This window comes from Cucumis sativus, chromosome 1, assembly GCF_000004075.3.
Source record: "Cucumis sativus cultivar 9930 chromosome 1, Cucumber_9930_V3, whole genome shotgun sequence".
In the NCBI taxonomy this organism is placed as follows: Eukaryota; Viridiplantae; Streptophyta; class Magnoliopsida; order Cucurbitales; family Cucurbitaceae; genus Cucumis; species Cucumis sativus.
In genome coordinates this window covers 26,658,711-26,678,627 of record NC_026655.2, presented here as the reverse complement: position 1 = coordinate 26,678,627, position 19,917 = coordinate 26,658,711, and the positions used below count along the sequence as shown (strand labels likewise).

At 34.7% G+C, this 19,917-nt stretch overlaps 3 protein-coding genes and 1 long non-coding RNA gene across 4 annotated transcripts; 1 reads left to right on the top strand and 3 right to left on the bottom strand.

Annotated features, from left to right (window-relative positions):
• Positions 1-765: 765 nt before the first annotated feature.
• Positions 766-6,432, bottom strand: LOC101221545 (protochlorophyllide-dependent translocon component 52, chloroplastic). The gene is made up of 7 exons (XM_004144039.3): positions 5,756-6,432; positions 4,225-4,412; positions 3,696-3,782; positions 3,406-3,610; positions 3,090-3,284; positions 2,366-2,553; positions 766-1,270 (listed from the first exon to the last, which is right to left on the bottom strand). The coding sequence occupies exons 1-7, from the start codon at positions 6,269-6,271 to the stop codon at positions 1,015-1,017; spliced, it is 1,635 nt and encodes a 544-aa protein (XP_004144087.3). The 5' UTR covers positions 6,272-6,432; the 3' UTR covers positions 766-1,014.
• Positions 6,433-7,799: 1,367 nt separating this feature from the next.
• LOC101222003 (protochlorophyllide-dependent translocon component 52, chloroplastic) lies at positions 7,800-12,751 on the bottom strand. Its single transcript, XM_004144041.3, has 7 exons — positions 12,143-12,751; positions 10,743-10,930; positions 10,500-10,588; positions 10,201-10,403; positions 9,873-10,067; positions 9,186-9,373; positions 7,800-8,521 (listed from the first exon to the last, which is right to left on the bottom strand). Exons 1-7 carry the CDS (start codon positions 12,638-12,640, stop codon positions 8,266-8,268), a joined length of 1,617 nt encoding a protein of 538 aa, XP_004144089.2. The 5' UTR covers positions 12,641-12,751; the 3' UTR covers positions 7,800-8,265.
• An 808-nt stretch (positions 12,752-13,559) lies between these two features.
• LOC116405097 lies at positions 13,560-18,010 on the bottom strand. Its single transcript, XR_004218180.1, has 3 exons — positions 17,818-18,010; positions 16,186-16,332; positions 13,560-16,090 (listed from the first exon to the last, which is right to left on the bottom strand). It is a non-coding gene; the product is annotated as an uncharacterized LOC116405097 (long non-coding RNA).
• LOC101214326 (inactive protein RESTRICTED TEV MOVEMENT 2) lies at positions 17,059-19,693 on the top strand. Its single transcript, XM_004144095.3, has 2 exons — positions 17,059-17,945; positions 18,621-19,693. Exons 1-2 carry the CDS (start codon positions 17,846-17,848, stop codon positions 19,586-19,588), a joined length of 1,068 nt encoding a protein of 355 aa, XP_004144143.3. The 5' UTR covers positions 17,059-17,845; the 3' UTR covers positions 19,589-19,693.
• The last annotated feature ends 224 nt before the right edge of the window (positions 19,694-19,917 follow it).

Here is a 19,917-nt window from a genome sequence, read left to right as displayed (position 1 = left end):
CGAAAGACCCTAAACAGAGAAATGGATAAATCATCCGCCTTGGTATGAAGAGTATATTAGTCGAAAAACACCAAGCTTCACAAAATGCTCGAACCATCGCTATTACAATCATAAGTGTACAAAAAAACTGTTACACCAAATAAACAAGCATTGTCATTTTCAACAAACAAACTATAAACTCTAACCACTCCCAATAAAAAACTCTTTAGTGACCTTTAGTCACACTGTCTCAACATATTTGACCTTCAATTAGACAACGTCTGAAGGGTGAGTACTCTTTTAGGGAGTCTCATCATGGATGGAGGATTGCGATACTCATGCATTCTTCCCCTCACAAAAATATCTCCAAAAATTGAATTGTTGTCTAAACGTGGTCAATGATCTGCAAAAGGGTCAGACTTCTCCACAAAAAGACTAAGATCATTTTCTCCTAGTTAATTTTTGTTAGAAAGTATTACAAGATGTCTGTTTTCATTGTTTTCATTCAATGTGAAAAACCATTGTTATGCGAAATAAAAAATAAAAATCAGAGAAAAAGAAGTTGAAACTGAAAGAATAAATGACTTTATTTATTTAATAAATTTTAACCGATTTTATAATATTTCTTAAATGTTGTTATATATTTAATTATTTTGGATATAATTGTCATATTTACAATCATCCCATTAAAATTGGAAGACTAAAATGGTCAATTTGAAATATCAAAAATAAAATATGAAAACTCAAAAATGGGTATCTTTTTTAAAAAAAAAATTGAAAACAAACTAAACTCAAAAGTACTACTTTTCTTTTTTCTTTTTTGTTCAACACAGCACCTCTAACTTTGGGATGAATAGTATATACCTAACCAATAACTAAAGATAACATTATTTTAGTTTCCTGCATAAATGCATACATACATCTGATTCTTTTCTATATAATTTCTATTTGTGTGAGGGAGAAAGAAACATAACATACATTCTAAACAATCTTTCAAGCTTGAGGCAACCCTTACCAAAGGGCAGGATGGTAATTTCACCGAAGGGCATGATTGTAATCATGAAAATGGAAGTTTTTGTAAATGAAATGAGAAAGCCACCTTGAAGAAGCAAAGCAGAATATAGCCATAACCAACATCAAAACTCTAGCAGCTCCTGAAACAAAACTTTGCTTTGTAGCTGCAAAAATTCCAAGTGAAGCAATGGAGATGACTTGCAACACAACTTCCAGTGCATTGAGACCCTTGTATGCCACCTTGCAACTACTGCAGTTCACCACATGAGACCAGTACCTGAAAAACATCCCTCCGCCGTCAACTTTCAGTTTGTTTGTGTGTGAAAGTTTGTTTGTGTGTGAAAATATCGACTTCGGTAGACATAAAACAAAGTGCAAGAACATGATAGGAAGGGAACTTTATGTGATTTTCACATCATTTGTAGAAGTTTTGGTGGCAGTGAAACTCACACTAACCGTCACACCCGCTGAATGTAGGATGGTTTGTGAGGACGTTATACTCCCAACTCTAAGAGTGCAATAGAATTTATGGTCAAATCTATTTTAGCTCAGAACAGCATATACAGCATAACAAAAAAATAACACTCTTACTAAGACCACAGCATCTATGTAGCTACAAAAGGTGATAAGTAGAATTGATGGAACTGGTGGCAGTTTAGATCCGAACAACTGAAATGAACGATAGTACAGTTAGGAGATTGGATTTTTTTTTCTAATATTCGTGAGGTGTCCAAGCTAGCTGATGCATACCTCGAGTAATTTTACGGGACAACCCACCTGACCCACAACATTTGGGTGCCAAGGTAACTCGTAGGAAATTAATTACTAGGTAGGTGACCACCATGGATTGGTCTAGCGTTTGTCTAAAAGAGTTTTTGGTTTTGTTCTAGATTAACTATTTTTTAGTGACTTTTGATTACCGTGAAAATAAGCTATGAAACAGAAGGAAAAACAACTTAAAAGTAATAGTCCAAGCAATATTTTACTATGTTTTCGAGTAGGCAAAAGACAAATTATCAAAATAGCCCCAAATAGCCCTTGAATCACACAACTGCACAAGTTTCAACGACGGAAATGGGTATCAAAGGGATCTTCATGTTTCTGATTGGAGCGAGAGGAAGTATGTCAAACCTCATTCATACACATAATGAGACTCGGCAGCGTATGAGTTGGATTTTAAAGTCAACTTATATGTATTTTGACTAAACACAATTGAAAATCAAAAACTTATATGATCTTATTATAGTTATATCTAAGACAGGCAAATCATGGGTTCCATATTTGATCCACGATCTCTTAAATATTGGAGTTTCTAACTCATGCATTGAAATGACTGAGTGTGCAATTAACATTACGAAGTTGTGAGGGTTACCTGTCCATTAGCTGTTCCTTGGAAGGTGATGGAGGAAGAATGACACTGAACTTGCCTCTCCAATCAACTTGACTGTCAGAATATCTGTTCAACCACCGTCTGAAGGCAACCACTTTAGCATCTGACTTGGTTGGCACAAAACAAGCTTTCTGCCAATTTGAAGGGCCGACATCCAATATCTTCCTCTCCTGTAAAATGTACTCAAAATGTTTATCTGATGAATATCAGAATATGAACTAACAAAGCCTCATTTTTTTTTTTGTTTTTTTAGCAATTTAATGAAGACAACATTTAAGCTTAACAAGCAGTGTTCATTAAGTGCGGTACAAGAACAATTCAGTGGAAAAGAAGAGAGATCTTTAATGGTGTGATGAAGTTTTTCCAACAGTAGAACAGCAATGTAAAGTGAACAAAAGAGAGAGACATGAAAAAGTTAAAGGGCTCATTCATAAAATGTTTTTTCTCTCTTCAAGTCCACCAATGCTATCACCATCACATATAATGAGGGTAAGCTTCGAAGTTCATTCCATCATATACTGAGTAATTTCCTAAACTTTTGAACCATCCAGTACTTCCAAATATTATCAACAAGTTGAAGTACTTCCAAATATTATCAACAAGTTGAAGTACTGAACATTGAAGGGGAGTAACTCAACCATTGTTAAAGTTGGATCAATACTTCAAAAAATTCAAGCGATGTGCTGAAATATATGATAGTCTTTACCTCGACGTGAAGAAGATACAAATCTGAATCTAAGATGAGGTTTTGCCCCAAATGGAATATCCATCTTGGAATAATTCGGTCAATTGATACAGCAAAATTTCTTAGAGATACAAATATTAACCTGCTTTTACCCGGACCAACAGGAATACACATAAATATTAGCATCGCTTTTTTCTGAGATGTGTTTCGGGCAACCTGATACAACCAAAGAAGATACATAATAATAATAACACCTAATTGTGGAGAGAAATAAATTTAGATAATGAAAAAGAATAACAAACACAGCTCACTTGCAAAGGAGGTTTCGACTTCTTACCGCATTGTTTTCACCCGATAAGAGAGCTCCACTGTCTTGGCGATTTGAATTTATTTTCTTAGAAGGAATACTAAAAGAGGTGCAATATACACAAGGTGCAAAAAACTGGCTACTTCCCATATCCTGGTTAGCGATGAAACCATTTATATTAAAGTCTTTCACAACTATGTCGATTGGTTTTCCTCCTTCTCTATCTGCTTTCTCTGTGAAATCCAGAGATATCAGGCATCAGATCCAATTAAAGATGGGGAAAAAATAATAAATAGTTTTTTTCACCCCAAAATACTCATCTGTTTTTGGGTAGTCTTCCCATTATCCCATAATGAGCGTATGGGACATGTGCTGGGTCCATAAGGTTCTCAGTCAAAATCTCATACCTGAAAGTGCAAAAAGACTGAGTAGTTGAGTAAATAGAGAGGTCGTCTCTATGCAATAGATCTCCTGTCAATACATCAATCTTATTGTTAACTAATACAGTTTAACTTCTTTGGTTTGTCTTTTACAATGAGATCCACCGAACAGAAACAATATTTAACTGAGAAGATTAGTTATGTAGCTGACCATTTTAGACCCTTCTTGGAAGAATAAGATCGTGATCTTTCTGATAAATATCTTCAGCTTACCATCAATTTTCTTTTGGTGGAAATAGAAAAGAAAAGAAATAAAGAGCACATTTTTCCTACGCCAGTTGGATCCACACATTTCCACACCAAATTCATCCACATATAACAGAACTTCCTTCATATTCCTCTACGACTAGACTAACTAAGATTAAATAGAATGCAGAAAACTACATAGTGACAATTTATCACTCCATACCCATACGGAAGATCTCTGTTACTGATTAACTTGGTAAATGATGGATCATCCAGTTCAGGGATGTATGGGGGTTTTTTCTTCTCCATAATATCTTTGTACTGAGGATCACTATTTGGCCAAAACCATAACACATCATTCTGCACGATACTAGGAAAAACAGCAACACATGCCCTTTTGGATGTGTGAACCTGCAACATATCACCAAAAGAAAAACTGCAAACCTTGTCCAAATGTCAAATATTAAAAATAGGCCAATATAACGATAATACCAAATCTTTTAGGCACCATTTAGTCACCATCTTGTTTTTTGTTTATGTTTCTGAAAATGAAAGTCTATAAACACTGCTTCCACCTTAAACTTTCTTCCTTTGCTATCTACTTTTTACCAATAGTTTAAAAAACTAGGCCAAAGTTTGAAAACTAAAAAAATAGCTTTCAAATGTTTGTTTTTGGAATTTGGAATTTGGAAAAGAATTCAACCATTGCAGTTGAGAAGGGTGCAAATCATCGAGCAAAATAGGGATGAAATAGGCTTAACTTTCAAACACAAAATGGTTACCAAACGAAACCTTAACAATCTTAAAATTTGACTATCTAGGTAACTTAAGAATACAACGGCACTTCCAATCGTAATGTGCCATCAGATTCAGAAACAATATTCACCAGTAGAATAATATCCACTGAAAGAAACAAATAGTAAAATTCAATTCTGAAATCTAATCATTAGTATGTTTTTCAAAAGTTTTCCCGACAAGTTCATCATAGAGTAGAAATGAAAATTATTAACAATCTTGAGACATATGATGACATTTCCAAGTTAAGCTTATTAATTTAGTCCTTACGAACACATAGATAGTCTAGGGGTCATTAGGCGTACAACTTGCAACATTAAAAAAAGTAAACAAAAAAAGTTTGATTACAGTAATATCAATATAAAATAGATCCATTGAGAAAAATTATATTCTTCTGAATTGTCATTTAAAGAAATGAAAAGTGATGATTCTTAGTAAGCACAGCTCTCCGAAGCATTGTGGAACTATGTTATAAAGATATAAAATACGATGAGATGAGAAGATTCAGTAATGTTGTTTTAAAGTGTTATATCATACTGTAGAAACTTTCCAAACTTTGAAGTGTCAAAACTCATGAAATCTCTACCATTAACACTAACGTTGTTAACTAAATCTAAACTGAACAAAATTAAGTGGCAGCAAACAGCATATGACATCTCTTTTGCATGTATCAATCAATTATGTCAACTAATGTTAGTCCAATGGACCATTTGTCATGTCAGGTCATCATCAGAGACGAAATCCAAATTCAAAGATTAATTACAACTCTATAAAAGTTCAACATTATACAGAAACAAACACAAAGCTTTTTTTTTTTTATGAGAAACATATGAATAATTTCACTGATAGGATGAAACAACCATAAAGTTCAATCTCTAATTTAACCAAAACATTAAACAACAAAGACATAAAATAAACGTCATTTCACACGAGAAAAACGGTTAGAATCGGTTCATTACCGGAGGACCGTCGGGAGGCGCCTGAGGGATGAACTTACAATCACCAGAGCCATTAAAACACCAACCATGATAAACACATTGCAATCTCCCCCACTGATCAATCCTTCCTTCGGACAACGGAGCTAATCTATGTGGACACAAATCATCAAACACCTTCCATGCACTCTCATTCTTATCCCACCACACAACCACATCAATCCCCATTACCGTTTTCCCATGCGGCACCCTCTTGTCGAGGTCACAAATCGGCATAATCGGGTACCATTGTGCATACCAATCAAATCTCTCCTCTCCCGGTTCACTCTCGGCGTCCACCTGAAACGGGTTGGCGGATTCTTGGGTTGAAATGGTGGATGATGTGATGGCACAGAGATTGAATATTGGATTGCGTCTGTTGATGGAGGAAGAAGATGATGAGGGGAAGAGAGGAATCTGCAAACATTGATTAGGAAATTGGGGTTTGTTGAATTTGGAAGTGAAATGAAGTGGAGAAGAAGAGAGTTTGAGAACGTCCATGGCCGAAGCTTGGACTCCAAATGGAGGAAGTTGCGGATATGGGAAGAGCTAAGAGTGTTGGAAAGGCAGGAATGGCATGGCCATGATTTCTGGAAAGAAGAAGAAGATGATCGTTGGATTTCAAAAAATTTCGTGGCCATGGATTTGTCCACGATAGGATGTGTTTCCAAAGTATAGGGATGTTATTAAGATATTATTTCAAAACTTCTATTTGACGTTTATATTTATAGTTTTTCATTTCATGCTATATAATTATTATTTCTTTTCCCCAACTAAACTAAAATAATCGAGTTGAGATATATATATATTATTATAATCTAAACTAAAATAATCTATATCAGATAAGAATCTTAAATTAAAATACTATACGTCACAAATATATATTATTATAATCCATACTAAAATAATCTATACGAGATATCAACTTTTACAAGTCAACCGTATCAATTAACTTATGACAATAATCTCCCCCTTATCTCAAGCATCCCTTTAGTATTTAGTTATTAACAAAGGCATAAAAGAAAGACTCGTAACGAATAAATTGGATTGGATTTGGATTGCAAAATTTAAAGAATATATATATTTTTTGGAATTGGATTGCGATTTTATTATTGACATTTTATTTACGGTAAAAGTTCAACTTTTAGTGAAAAAGAAAAAAAAAAAACGTCAATATAAGTTTAGTTTAAGTGACAATTGTATGACATGAAGTCATTGTATTAAAAAAAAAACCTTTTAAAAAAATGAACAAACAGTCCAAAATTATGAAAGAAAAAAAAACAAATAAACAAACAATCTAGTGACTCAACCTATAAATTATAGGTTGAGTTGGGTCCGATTGAACATTGCATGCGTTCAATTTTTGCCAATTGAAGTCCATAACTAATATCTCCAACCTGGCTTATGCGCACACCTAGTTATTAGAGTTACGGGTGTGTATCGATTGATTTTTCGACCAACCCATCATCGAATGTTTTATGATTGATTTAGCAAATATTTAAATCGACTTCAACCTTTGAAGAGCACTAGTTGGTCGATTAGTTTTGATAGACGTTACTCTTTGAAAAAATTTCAACAACTTTGAATTTGATTTTTTTTTTTCCAAAATGACACTAGTTGAACCCTGCATCTTCTCTAACTGATTTAAGTTTGATCAATTTTAATTTTGTCCATCAATTCTCTCACCTATAATTAAAGTATAGTTGAGTAAACGATAATATCTATCATTGATTATAGTTCAAAGGAGTCTATCAAATTTGTTATATTTGTAATTTCTTTAAAAAAATGTCATTGTACACTAAATTTATTGCTTCTAAAAGTGCAACTCAATGCAATTATCCAAAAAAAGTAGAAAGATTTTTTTTACGATTGAACAATGTGAGGGTATGTGTAAAAATGAAGAAGACAAATGTTGCTCGGAATAATACCTAAATATTTCTCTTTTGACTTGAGTAATACTTGAATGCATTTGTTTCATATCACACATAACCAAAATTAAAAATATTTTTAAAAAGTAAAATAAGAATAATTTGTCGTATGATAGATTATTGATTTAACAATTTGTTAAAATGTACAAAGATAGATGGATATTTTCAAGTATCACGTGGATGTGTTTTTGAACGTTGAGCCGCATTTGTCTCAACCCAATGAACTACTCCATAGTTGTTTTGAAATACTAATTTCTTTCAACATTGACACTCCCTACTATAACTGTTATCATGAACAGGAGGGAATTTCTAGTACTACAAATTTTTTCATACTACACTAATTCATTGCCACTTATAATGTTACCATTGATCTCAACCAATGAACTGTGACCATTTGGTCGGTATGCACACTTGGGAAATGATAATGTTATTCGAATTTCTTTCATAGATACATACATCTGCCTCTATACAATTTCTATACGTGTGAGGGAGACAGGAAGAGAGTATGTATTCTACAAATATTTCAAGCTTGAGGCAATCCCAATCAACGCGTAGGAGGATGGTTATTCAGCGAATAGCATGATTATAATCATGGAAATGGAAGCTTTTGTAAATGAAATGAGAAAGCCACCTTGAAGAAGCAAAGCAGAGTATAGCCATAGCCACCATCAAAACTCTAGCAGCTCCTGAAACCAAACTTTGCTTTGTAGCTGCAAAAATTCCAAGTGAAGCAATGGAGATGACTTGCAACACAACTTCTAGTGCATTGAGGCCCTTGTATGCCACCTTGCAACTACTGCAGTTTACCACATGAGACCAGTACCTGAAAAACGTCCCCCCACCCCCTTCAACTTTAGGTTTATTCGTGTATGACAATATTGACATCGATAAGCATGTATAGAACAAAGTGCAAAAACATGATCCGAATGGAACTTGGGGGAGATGATATGAGCTGTGGATGAATGATTCTAAAAGAGCTCTTGGTTTTGTCATAGATTCAACATTTTTAGTGGCTTTCGAGTGAGAGTGAGTGAGTGAAAAGAAAACTATACGAACTTTGATACTTCCAAAGACTTAACCGTAGATTATATATAAAAAAACTTGGATGCATCCTGAATTGCAACTACCTTTTTACAACTCACTCAGTTGTCTGACTATAATTTACCAAGAAGCAAATCTTCTTTTATCTTGTGTGTGAGTTGTAAAGTACTCACGAAAAGTTTGTTTGAAATGACTTTGTAAGTGCTTAAAAACAAAGTAATTAGAAAGTTGAATATACCCGGGAATGAAAGGCCTAATGTATATGTATTTCAACCAAGCCCACGAGAAAAATGCATTTGGAAATATGATTCTTGTACGATATTATAGTTATTCGACATATAAGGTAGGCAGCTCATGGCCACCAGTTGGGGTATCTAGCTGGTACAATGAAATGAATGAATGATTGCACATTTAAATTTAACATACCGAAGCCGTGAAAGAGTTACCTTTCCATCAGCTGTTCCTTTGGAGGCGATGGAGGAAGAATGCCACTGAACTTGCCTCTCCAATCAACATGGCCATCAGAATATTTGTTCAACCACCTTCTGAAGGCAACCACTTTGGCGTCTGACTTGGTTGGTAGAAAACAAGCTTTCTGCCAATTTGCAAGGCCAGCATCCAATATCTTCCTCTCCTATAAAAATGAATCAAAATAATTATGTGATTTATATGAATTCATAGAACCACAACCATTTTCTGTTTTTTCTTGCAATTAAATGTACCAACAATTTAAGCGTAATAAGGAGGGATGGTTAGATGCTGTACAGGAACAATTCCGTGATAAGTTCATCCCAAAAGAGAGCTCTTTAATGGTGACAATGAAGTTCTTCCAACAGAAAAACAGGATGTAGAACGGAGAGGAGAGTAAAACAATGGAAAAAAATCAAGGGCTCATTCATAACATATCTTATCTTTTCCTTCAAGTACGCTTAGGTGATCGCCATCATAAATGATGAGGGTAAGCTTTGAAAGGGGGGACTAAACTTTTGGACCATCAAGTACTCATTAGCAGCATGTTCAAATACCAAATATTGATGGAAAGTAACTCAACTCAACCATTTGTAAAAAGTTCAATCTATATTTTGAATAACTTAAACCATGTGCTGAGAGCCTGAAAGTATGATAGTCATTACCTCCACATGAAGAAGATACGAATCCGAATCCATGACTAGGTTTTGTCCCAAATGGAACATCCATCTTGGAATAATTCGGTTTACCCACACAGCAAAGTTTCTCAGAGGTATAAATATTACTCTGCTTTTACCCGGACTAATGGGAATGCACATGAATACTACCATCGTTTTCCTCTGAGATGTTTTTGGAGCCACCTGATGCAACCAAAGAAGAAAAAAAAATAATACCCAAAAGTGGAGAGGAATACATCTAGATAATGAGAAAGATTAACGAACATCCAATAGCCCAAAGATGTATGCAAACTTGCAAAGGAATTCCTAGATTTACCGTATTGTTTTCGTCCAATGAGGGAGTACCATTGTCTTGGTGCTTTGCGTTTCTTTCCTTAGATGGTAGATTCAATGAGGTGTAGGTGACACAAGGTGCAACAAACTTGCCATGTCCCAGTCCCTGATTACTGATGAAACCATGTACATCCAAGTCTCTCACAACTATATCAATCGGTTGTCCTCCTTCCTCATCTGCTTTCTCTGTGAATTATTCCGTAGATATTATCCATCAGATCAAATTGAAGATGGGGTAAACAAAATACTAAATAGTTTTTTTTCCATTACAAAATACTCAACTGTTCTTGGTCTGTTGCCTTCGTATTAACCCATAATGTGCATATGGGACATGTGCTGGGTCCATAAGATTCTCAGTCAAAATCTCATACCTGAAAGTGCAAAAAGACAGAGTAGTTGAGTAGACGTAGAGGTTTAAAAACATCCAACACAACTTCCTTCACAACGTAACTCTACAACTAGATTAAACAAGATTAAATAGAAAGCAGAAAGCTTAAAAAGCGAGACAAAATTGTAAGTCCATACCCATAAGGAAGATCTCTGCTAATAATTAACTTGGCATATGATGGATCGTCTATTTCGGGAATGTAAGGAGGGGTTTTCTTCGCCATAATATCTTTATACTGGGGATCACTATTTGGCCAAAACCATAAAATGTCATTCTGCACAACACTGGGATAAACAGAAACACATGCCCTTTTGGATGTATGAACCTGCATGCAATATACCAAGTCTTTTTTCTTAACTATCTTAGAATATATATGAGACTATCTAGGTAGCTTATGAACTTCAGCTTTCTTAGATAAAGAGAATAAAAGGATAAAGGGAAGGAGAACGAATAGCACATGCATTCTATCGTAGTATGGCAATGGCTAATAGGCACTAACGACAGAATAATAGAATCAAGAATGTAAAGTTAAACATACCTTCACTTTCTGAGTATTAAAAATAACTTTTTGCTTTTTACTTCAAATAATTATTTGATATTTTAAATTAAAATTAAAAGAACAGTTGATTTTGAATATCATATAATTATTTTTAAAAAATCAAACATTTCTTATTTTTTATTTTATTTTATTAACTAACTAACTAATTAACCTAACAATTTAGATTTAATTTAGATCATAAATATTGAAATTATTTACAAAATAGTAAAACTAATATAACTCTTTATAATTCATTTGAAAATCATGCTATATTTTGTAAATAGTTTCAAATTTTATGATAATTTTCCTATACCTTAACTCAATTAGTTATTTAATTTTATTTTTTACAAATTATTGAATTGAATACAAATATTTAAGAGATTTAAAAAAAACATTTAAAACACACATATTTTATTATTAATAGCCATTAAACAATATCTGCCTAGTATGGCCTTAGTAATTTATTGACAAGCTTTTCCATATTTTCTATCTAGACTTTGCTATATGCTATATTGTATGAGAGCCACCAGGCACCAAGTGGCTCTATGTCTTCTTCCTTGCAAACGAAGCAATCAAGACATCTCTATTAGAGAAAGAAGCCACAAATCAGCACCTGGTGTGATAAGTTTGAAGTGACCGACGATGAGGCAGAGGCATTGTGGCTTTCTTTCTCTAATCATCTCCACCATCCACCGGATCTCTAATTTTCTTCAACATCATAGTCCCTCGAATTACCTTAAACCTCCATTGATACCCCCCTAAGTTTATACCATTGACCTTTCCCCACCCACTAGAAAGATATAGTTTAAGATCATTATGCATACACCTTTCAGCATTCAAGAAGAATATATAATTGTGTGTGATTGCAATTTACACAGTAATAATATAATATCCAATAGGAAATGGATCTATCCATTGAGAAAAGCTATATTATTCTTATTATTAATTTTCATTTTAAATAAACTAAACGACACAGAGTTAGTAGGAATTAATCAGTACCGGAGGGCCGTCGGGGGGCGCCTGAGGGATGAACTTACAATCACCAGAGCCATTAAAGCACCAACCATGATAAACACATTGCAATCTCCCCCATTGATCAATCCTTCCTTCAGACAACGGAGCCAATCTATGCGGACACAAATCATCAAACACCTTCCATCCACTCTCGTTCTTATCCCACCAAACCACCACATCAATCCCCATTACCCTTTTCCCATGTGGCACCCTCTTGTCCAGGTCACAAATCGGCATGATCGGGTACCATTGTGCATACCAATCAAATCGTTCACTCTCGGCCTCCACGGCCTCCAACGGATTTCCAATTTCTTCCGTTGAAAAGGTGGTTGCACAGAGCTTGAATCCTCGATTGGGTCTGTTAATCAATGAAAAAGAGGATGAAGGGAATAGAAGAATTTGCATACATTGCTTGGGTCGTTGAGATTTGCTCAGTTTGGTAGTGAAATGGAGTGGACTGGAAGAGAGTTTCAGAACATCCATTTTTAGTTTCAACAAGATTTATGGCAATTATTAGTATAGAGTTTAAATAGAAACTTTATATTTGGATTAATCATTTAGATAGAAGAATTGTCACATTACTAAACAATTTAAATACACATAGTGAAATCAGAATACATTGAATCGCAATCCAAAATTTATATTTGTATTAAACAATTGTGCACTTTTAGCATAATTGTGTGGACACCCTTTAGACAACGCGCCTATCATTATTATTCAACTTTAAGAAATAATAAGATATCATATCACATGAAAATTATATCATTTCTTTGACTTCCAAGATGAAGACCTCATTTGAATTAAAATATTAGGCCACGTGAAATTGGTTGCCCTTTTAACATTTTTCTTTAATTACTTTTAGAATATACTTTTATCTTTAAATTTATGGTTTAAATATATTATCTTCTTTCTTGTTCCTTTCTTATACTTTCCTTCATACGTTTAGTTTTGTCAAACACAACAAAAATTAAACCATGAAGCTTCCATATATTACCATTATATCTGCGACCTATATAGCTTATTTCCACATTTGAAGCTTTGTAGAGCCTTGGAGGGAATGATTTTCAATTTTCTTTTTAATATTTTTTCTTTCGAAACCTATAACCTCGTCTGATACTTCTAATGTTCTTTTTATGTATTCTTTTAAAAGTAATTATAATAGGTAACAATTTTAGAAATAATAATTAACTATATAACAAATTCTATCGATAATATATCAATATTTTCAACCTAATCTATTATTAATAAATTTTAGTAGTTTTTGTTATATTTATAATTTTTTTAAAATATTGTTATATATATTAATATAAATATTAGTTCGTGTTTATTTAGATGTCATATTTGGTTATATTTTTAATTCATTTGAATGGCATAGGAAAGGATTAATTTAAAATCACTTTTAGAATCTAAAATCATATGATATTGAAAATCAAGGTTATGGAAAAGTGTTTAAGAGAAATAAACCAATGAAGAATCCAAGCAACCGCCGTGGCCGGGGAAACACAAAGAAAGCTTCAACCGAAGAAATTACTAATCCCAAAGAAATTCCTATTTGGGGATTGCAATTTCAGAAAGCCGCTGTTTGAAGTCCAGATTTCGAATCAATATCCAAATTAAACACATCAAAATCCCTTTTGGAATATATATATAAATATCTTATGAAGAAATTGCCGGCAACAGAACACATCCAAAGTGAGTCTCCGGCGACCGGCAGCTCACCAACGGCAAGTGGCTTCGATTCCAAAAGGAAATCGATATCCCCGACGACGCAGACACCGACAAGATCTCTTCCAAATTGGAACAAGGCATTCTCTACGTGAAACAGCCTAAGAAGCCCTCCGCCACCTCCTCCAACATCCCACCGGTTCAGTAACCCAAGCCCAAGGCTGAATCCCAACCGCCGCCCGCCGCCACAAAACCCACTGCTGACCCACCAACTGTTCGACCAAATGCTCCAAAGAGCCAAAACGAAAGAGACGAGCCTCTAAAGCCCGCTGCTACAGAACCCACTGTCGCCCCACCAACTGTTGGATCAAATGCCCCAGAGAGCCAAAGCGAACCACGGAGCTGGATCATAATACCCGCTCCCGATGTCTATCTTATTGGAAAAAAAAAAACGGTGGCATAAAACACCTACCAAAGTTCCGATCGTTCCGAAACGAAAGAGCCGACACTCCAAAACCCGCTGCCACAAAATCCACTGTTTACCCACCAACTGTTCGACCAAACGCCCCAAAGAGCCAAAACGACAGGCCAAAATCACAAGCTAGTGGGAAACAAATCCCCACTCCTCCAAAGCCAGAGGAGGCAACCGGAGCACCCGCGAGGATCCCAAAATCCGGCGAGACATCCTCCATGGGCTGTGGACAGCCAGTTGAAGATTTAGCTAAGAAGGAAAAAACAGAGGACAAGGGAAAAATACATACAAAACTACGGGATGCTTTGGAGAAGACGAGAAGGAGGTAAAGAAGAAGAAGGTGCGTCAAAAATGGAGGAGAAGGCTGAGGAGGGGAAAGAAGAAGTTGGAGAAGAGGAGTGAGGAAATGGGAGAAGAGAGTGGAAGGTTGAGAAGAAGAGAAGGGTACAAACAGGTTGTTGATGGGGTGGTGAAGGAATTAAGGACAAATATGGTCACTTTGGCTTTGGGGGTGATTCTGTATCTGAATCTTTCAAAGAAAGGTCATACGGAGGAAGAGTTGTGAAGAAGGTATGAATGAATGAACTTCAAGTTTATGAGTGAACAATGAAATATGTGAAGGAATTTATTCTAAGAGACGTGAAATAAAATTGCTATATTTGCAACAAACTATACCATTTTCTTTACTTGTTGTTCCCTTATCCACTTCCTAATGTTCATAGCTCAAATCTCAAATCTCAAACTAAAAAAGTGAAGTATAAAAATTTTTATCCCAACACTTTTTAGTTTGTAAACTAAAGTAAACTTTAATTAGTAACAATTTAGTATTGAGATTAAATCATTACGCAAGAAAAGTTTACCTTTAATTTTCACAATGCCTTGACTAAACTACTAACAATTACAAAATATACCCTAAATGATTGTTGTTTGTGTTTCCACGTAAATGGATGCATCATTTCATGAAAATTAATCACTAAATTATAGAAAAACGCATGACTTCTTGGATGGCCACAAGTCTATAAACAAAGTCATTTTCTATTTAGTTGAACACATTCATTAATTTTCTAGACATGCTATTCTTAGAAGAAAGGTGATTTGTTCTATCACGAAAATCACTAGAGACAATTACTCTCAAAACTCAAGTAGGTTTGTTGTGATGAATAAATTGATAACAATCCTAAGACAAATTTAAGTTTTCATTCAACCAATATTTTTATCAAGTGTTACAAGTGATTCTAAATTTTGTTGGGTTATTATGTAATTTAATTGATCGATAAAACTCTTGGGCAAATGACATTTGAGATTTTTCCTTTGAAAAGATTTTAATAATTTTCTTTTGGCACTTAAAAGCATGAGTTAACCGTTTGGCATATATGGGGTGGATTATTGTTTGATGTTCTGCATCAGTTTTGTATTAATTCAGGTTTGTGTATTTGATAATAAGTTTGTATTATTTCTGTCATTATTAGCTTATTTTTGTATATTGTGTATGCATATTAGGTATTGAGCGTCTGAAGGAAATCCACCTTTGATCAGATCAAGTCTGTGTTCCACGAACTAGATCGAGTCCATAACCAGAGACACCCTTCAAAGAGGTGAGAGTTTTGTATGCCTCAGCAAGAATATCAGCAAAGTATGTCTCGATCAGAACATTTAAACCAGATAAGGTGGATTCCAGCTCTGAATAGGCATGAGCAAATGTTCGTAACTGGTGAGGGTCAAGATCTTTCACAAGTGTAGGCTCATCAAATTGAATTCAGGTGGCACCAGCAGCCTTCAGCTCTGACACAACTTCTCTGCAGGCACAAATAAGAGTTGATAAGAAGATAGTGGAACTGAAATGAAATGGTGAATACTTTAACGAGACAAACTTCGGAAAGAGGAAAAGCACCGAGCATAGTTGCAGTGTCAAGCACTTGATCATAATACGAAAAAAGTGTTGCTTGGAATAAACTTGATTCCAGCGTCAGCCATCTGTTTCCAAATATATGACCTGAGATCAGCAGCCACATTCTGCAAGTCATCCGCACTGCTCTTCCTATCCCAGAAAAACTCCAAGGAAAAATTTAAGTTCTCTCTTCGGACCAATGCGAGGATAACCAACAATGTGGGATGCTATTGCTCTTTTACATACTAACAAGAAAATAATATAAAAATGAAATGCCAGTAGAGCTCAATGAACATATTCATCAACAATTTCCCATATTCCTCTAATATAAGATAAATTTTCTTTTGGTAACGGAGGTATTGAAAACCCATTCCTTGTTCAAAATCCACCTCACTAATTTCTAGGAGGCTTTTTCCAACCAAGACCAATTTCAGGACACGATAAAAATTTTAAGTTTCTATACTAGCTTGTAGGCACCTCGACTACTCTCATAGACAGTCATCTCATTTTATATACTAAGCTCTCAAGGTAACTCATAAGATATTAAATCTTAAATAGGTAACAACATGGTTTGAACTCATTCCCTCTAAAACCTTTACTATTTACCCACCCGACCACTATGACAACCCACGATGATCATGATTTTAAGTTACTATGTTGTGAACAAAATCACTTTACTTGTTTGCCGTAAGTAATGGTATAAACTGTTGAGTAGAACACAATTTTTCATTTTATGCATACATGAAAGAATACCATTACCAAAATAGACACACTATTAAATATTAATGCGAACTAAATTTTCTGAAAAAGCATTAACGGTTTAATTTTGTTTCAAAATATAGCACACGTAATTCACAGAATCATCAATCAACATGTAGAATTTTAATATGAAGAACCAATCATAAATGTCTAAATGCAAAACCTCATTAGTTCGAATCTTATGGACTTTGTATCAGTACAAAAATGCAACAACAGAACAATCAAAACGGCATTAAAGCAAAAAAAGAAGAAAAGAGAAACGTCAGCCGCCTAATCATGTGTAGCCAAATCAAAGAACAACAGAGAAAGAAAAGGGAAAGAAACAAAAGAGCTACTCGAACTCAAAGCCTCTAAGGAAAAACATAAGCTATTATCAATCAGCTAAGACCATTTCACAAATACCCCTCAATTCCATTAGACGATATAACGCTAAATTCCAAACAATCAACCTCAGTTCCGTTCGTATTTGTTTATCTAAATAGTCATATTTGGTTATATTTTTAATTCATTTGAAAGCCATATGAAAGTGATTAATTTAAAATCACTTTCGGAATTTAAAATAATATGATATTGAAAATTCAGGGTTAAGGAAAAGTGTTTAAGAGAAATAAACAAAAAGAATCTTCACTTAACCAATGAAGTAATCCAAGTAACCGCCATGGCCAAAGAAGCACAAAGAAAGCTTCAACCGAAGGAATTACTAATCCCAAAGAAATTCCTATTTGGCGATCGCAACTTCAGAAAGCGGCGATTTGAAGTCAAGATTTCGAATCAATATCCAAACACACCAAAATCCCTTTTGGAAAATATATAAATATCTTACGAAGAAAATGCCTGCAACAGAACACATCCGAACAAAGCTTGAATTACAATTACCTGAGAAGAAAGTCGAAGCGCAACGGCCATGGATCCTTCTTCTTCTGCTAAAAAATTCGAGGAATTCGAGCCGCGATTTGATTGGGTTGATCATCCTGATTCTCGTGTTCTCGTCGTTCACCTCTCAGGTTTCATCATATTCCCCCTAAGTCTATTTCATTTTTAATTTTACGTACAGAGGGATTGAGAAATGGACCTTAAAATAGAAAGAATTTAACTTTTCATTACACTTTCAATTGTAAAGTTGGAAAGTCTAATTTTAATAAGAATTACCTTTTCGAAGTTTTAAACCATAATTAGGCTATTGTTATAGTTACCAATACGTTTTTTTTTTTTTTTTTTTGCAATCGAAAAAAAAATTAAACACTACATTTAAATAAGAGTTACATTTTTGGCCAAATTTAAAAATAATTACAATTTTAATTATTAGTAGATTTTCCCTTCAAATTTCTTGATCATTTATTTTAAAAAAAATGACATTTAAGTTTTCTTTCCTTTCTTTGTTGAAAATAATAAATTTTGATTTTGAAGTTTAAAGTTTTGAATTCGATAACATAAAAATAAAAGAAAAATTATTGTAAACTAGGAATATAACAAAATATAATTTTTTTTTTTTTTTACATATATGAATATTATATCTGAAAATGTCCCATAAAATAAAATAAAAAATCGCAAGGTTATACTTCTAATTACATTTTAAATTTTAAAAAATGGTAAAAAAAAGTGGGTGTAAGTATATATATATATTTGTTAGGGGTATTCTCGTCCATCAAAGTTTAATTTTATCATTTTACCTTCCAAAGGTTTCAGAAGCAACCAACTGAAAGTTCAGGTAACGTCCACCGGAAAGCTGAGAGTCTCCGGCGAACGGAAGCTCAGCAGCGGCAAGTGGCTTCGATTCCAAAAGGAAATCGATATCCCCGCCGACGCAGACACCGACAATATCTCTGCCAAATTGGAGCAAGGCGTTCTCTACGTGAAACAGCCCAAGAAACCCTCCGCCACCTCTTCCAACATCCCACCGGTTCAGCAACCCAAGCCCAAGGCTCAATCCCAACCGCCGCCCTCCGCCACAAAACCCACTGCCGACCCACCAACTGTTCGACCAAATACTCCAAAGAGCCAAAACGAGAGACCCGAGCCTCCAAAGCCCGCTGCTACAGAAACCACTGTCGCCCCACCAACTGTTGGACCAAATGCCCCAGAGAGCCAAAACGAAAGAGCCCAAATTCCATACATAAAAACCAATGTCAAAAACTACGCACCAAGCCAAAACGACAGGCCTCAATCACAAGCAAGTGGGAAACAAATCCCCACACCTCCAAAGCCAGAGAAGGCAACCGGAGCACCCGCGAGGATCCCAAAACCCGAGAAGACATCTTCCATGGGCAGTGGACAGCCAGTTGAAGATTTAGGTAAGAAGGAAAAAACAGAGGAGAAGGGAAAAGCACATACAAAACTACGGGATGCTTTGGAGAAGACAAGAGAAGAAGGTAAAGAAGAAGAAGGTGAGTCAAAAATGGAGGAGAAGGATGAGAAGGGGAAAGAAGAAGTTGGAGAAGAGAAGAGGAGGAGGAGGAGGAAGAGAAGGAGTGAGGAAATGGGAGAAGAGAGTGGAAGATTGAGAAGAAGAGAAGGATACAAACAGGTTATTGATGTTGTGGTGAAGGAATTAAGAACAAATATGGTGACTTTGGCTTTGGGGATTGCTGCTTTTGTGGTTCTGTATCTGAATCTTTCAAAGAACGGTCACATGGAGGAAGAGTTGTGAAGAAGGTATGAATGAATGAAATTCTAATTTATGAGTTAACAATCAAATATGTGAAAGAGATTACTCAAAGAGACATGAAATAAAATTGTTATATTTGCAACAATCTATTCCATCTTCATCTTGCTTTTTGTTGTTCACTTATCAACTTCCTAACGTTCATACCTCAAATCTCAAACTAAAAGAATCAAAGTATAAAAATACTTTTTATCCCAAAAATATAAAGCTAACATATTTTATCATATTTTGTTATATTTTAATTCATTTTGCTCTATTAAAAACCATCCAAATTTTAAATACATTCATTTAAAAGCTACAAAGTGATCAATTTA